Genomic DNA, 1,778 nt, shown 5'->3' with positions numbered 1-1,778 from the left:
CCTGGCTCCCAGAGCCCCATCAGTGACCTGTCTCCGTTCCTCCCACACAGCCCTTGTTCTTCTCCATGGATGCCAACTGCAATGGCGTGCTCCGGCACCGCCCCACCTCTCCCAGTAGCCTGCTGGACACGGCCATCAGTGAGGAGGCCCGGCAGGGGCCTGGCCTGGAGGAGGAGCATGAGGCCCAGGAGCCCCTGGCGGGCAGCACCGGCCGAAGACACACGCTGGCCGAGGTCTCCACCCACTTCCCGCTCGCCCCTCCCTGTAAGTCCACTGAGAACCCAGAAGCAGGGGTGGGCACCGTGAGGCCACGGTGGGCTTGCTTGTTGCAGACCCTTTGCCTGGCAGCCTCCTCTCGCCCCTGGCCCCCCCCAGCCCCGGCCCCACCCGAGGGCCCCCCCGCCTGTCCGTCTCAGTGGCCTGGGACGGCCGGGGCTGACGAGCACGCCCCCGCCCGCAGGCATCGTGGTCTCCTGCTCGGCCTCCGCGAGCCCCTCGGAAGGAACAAGCTCCGACAGCTGCCTCACCTTCTCTTCCAGCCAGGGCCCCGCAGGGCTCGGGGGCGGCCTGGCTGCCCAGGGGCTGCTGGGCGCCTGCTCTTGCATCAGGTTCCCCTCCCCGTTCCTGGAGGCACAGTCTGCCACCCCCGTGCTGCAGGCCCAGGCGGGCCTCGGGGGGGCCGTCCTGCTCCCCGTCAGCTTCCAGGAGGGCCGGAGGGCATCAGACACCTCGCTGACCCAAGGTGAGGGCCCTGTGCTCACGTCCCCATCCCCGGACCTGCCTGTCCCGTCCGGGAGCCGCTCCCCGACGCCAGATGTACCCACATTCTTTGTTGGGCTCAGGCAGGACAGGCTGTGCTCTCCCAAAAGGCTAGAAGAGCCGCCCTGGCTCTGGGCATCTGGGCGGTGTGGCTGCCCAGTGCGGTAGACGGATGGTGCCTCTAGTCTAGTCGCTTCTGGGAGCGTGGGGGGCGCTCGTGCCTGGTGGGTGGGGTCAGGAAGGGTCCCCAACAAAGGCGGCTCTGCGCCCACTGGCTGCCAGGGCTCCCTCCACCATCCTCCAGGGCTTGGAGTGCCCATGAGCCTGTCAGCCCATATAGGCACCAGATGCACGCCAGCGTTAGAACTGTTGCCCAGGCCGCGGGCAGGGCTGGGCCCGGTAGAGGGTGGTCGGGAAGGGCTCGGCACCCAGCACCGCCGGCTCTCCTCCTGCTCGCCGCCCCCCAGCCCTCCCCCCCCAGCGTGGACCTCAGCCAGTAAAGGGCCACAGCAGGAGTCGGCTCTGGGCTGATGCCCACGTGTGTCTCATCAGGACTGAAGGCCTTCCGGCAGCAGCTGAGGAAGAACGCGAGGACCAAAGGGTTCCTGGGCCTGAACAAGATCAAGGGGCTGGCACGCCAGGTGTGCCAGTCCTCCAGCCGGGCCCCCAGGGGTGCCCTCCACGCACCTGCGCAGAGCCCCAGCCTGCAGAGCGGCTCTGCTGGCGGCCGGGAAGGCCGAAGCCTGCTGGAGGAGGTGCTGCACCAGCAGAGGTGGGTCCCCCGCTCCTCCCGCCAGTGGGCTGGCTGGGCTGGAGGCCAGGGTTATTCTCCAGGGAGGAGGTAGGCGTGGGGCAGCAAGGCGGCCGCAGGCCCGTGAGGGGTGAAGCTGCCCCACAGCAGCTCGAGGAGGGCGGGCGGACGGCCCCGTGGCCTTGGGTGCTCCTCGAGCCAGAGCGGCAGTGACCGGTGTCCTCCTGTCCTGCTCCGCAGGCTGCTCCAGCTCCAGCACCACCCAGCC

General features: G+C 69.8%; 1 protein-coding gene across 1 annotated transcript in view; it reads left to right on the top strand.

Annotated features, from left to right (window-relative positions):
- LOC106002043 (serine/threonine-protein kinase SIK1-like) overlaps positions 1-1,772 on the top strand; it is a gene marked incomplete at its 3' end in the record, with an annotated part of 7,703 nt that extends 5,931 nt beyond the window's left edge. Inside the window, exons 3-6 of the mRNA XM_013036966.1 lie at positions 51-264; positions 461-742; positions 1,312-1,531; positions 1,751-1,772. Of these exons, the coding sequence (XP_012892420.1) occupies positions 51-264; positions 461-742; positions 1,312-1,531; positions 1,751-1,772 (738 nt within the window). The remainder of the gene's footprint in view (positions 1-50; positions 265-460; positions 743-1,311; positions 1,532-1,750) is intronic.
- Positions 1,773-1,778: the final 6 nt, after the last annotated feature.

Source organism: Dipodomys ordii, unplaced genomic scaffold (genome assembly GCF_000151885.1).
Source record: "Dipodomys ordii isolate 6190 unplaced genomic scaffold, Dord_2.0 Scaffold2307, whole genome shotgun sequence".
NCBI lineage: Eukaryota > Metazoa > Chordata > Mammalia > Rodentia > Heteromyidae > Dipodomys > Dipodomys ordii.
Note: the sequence above shows the minus strand (reverse complement) of the source record. Positions and strands in the feature narration are given on the sequence as shown.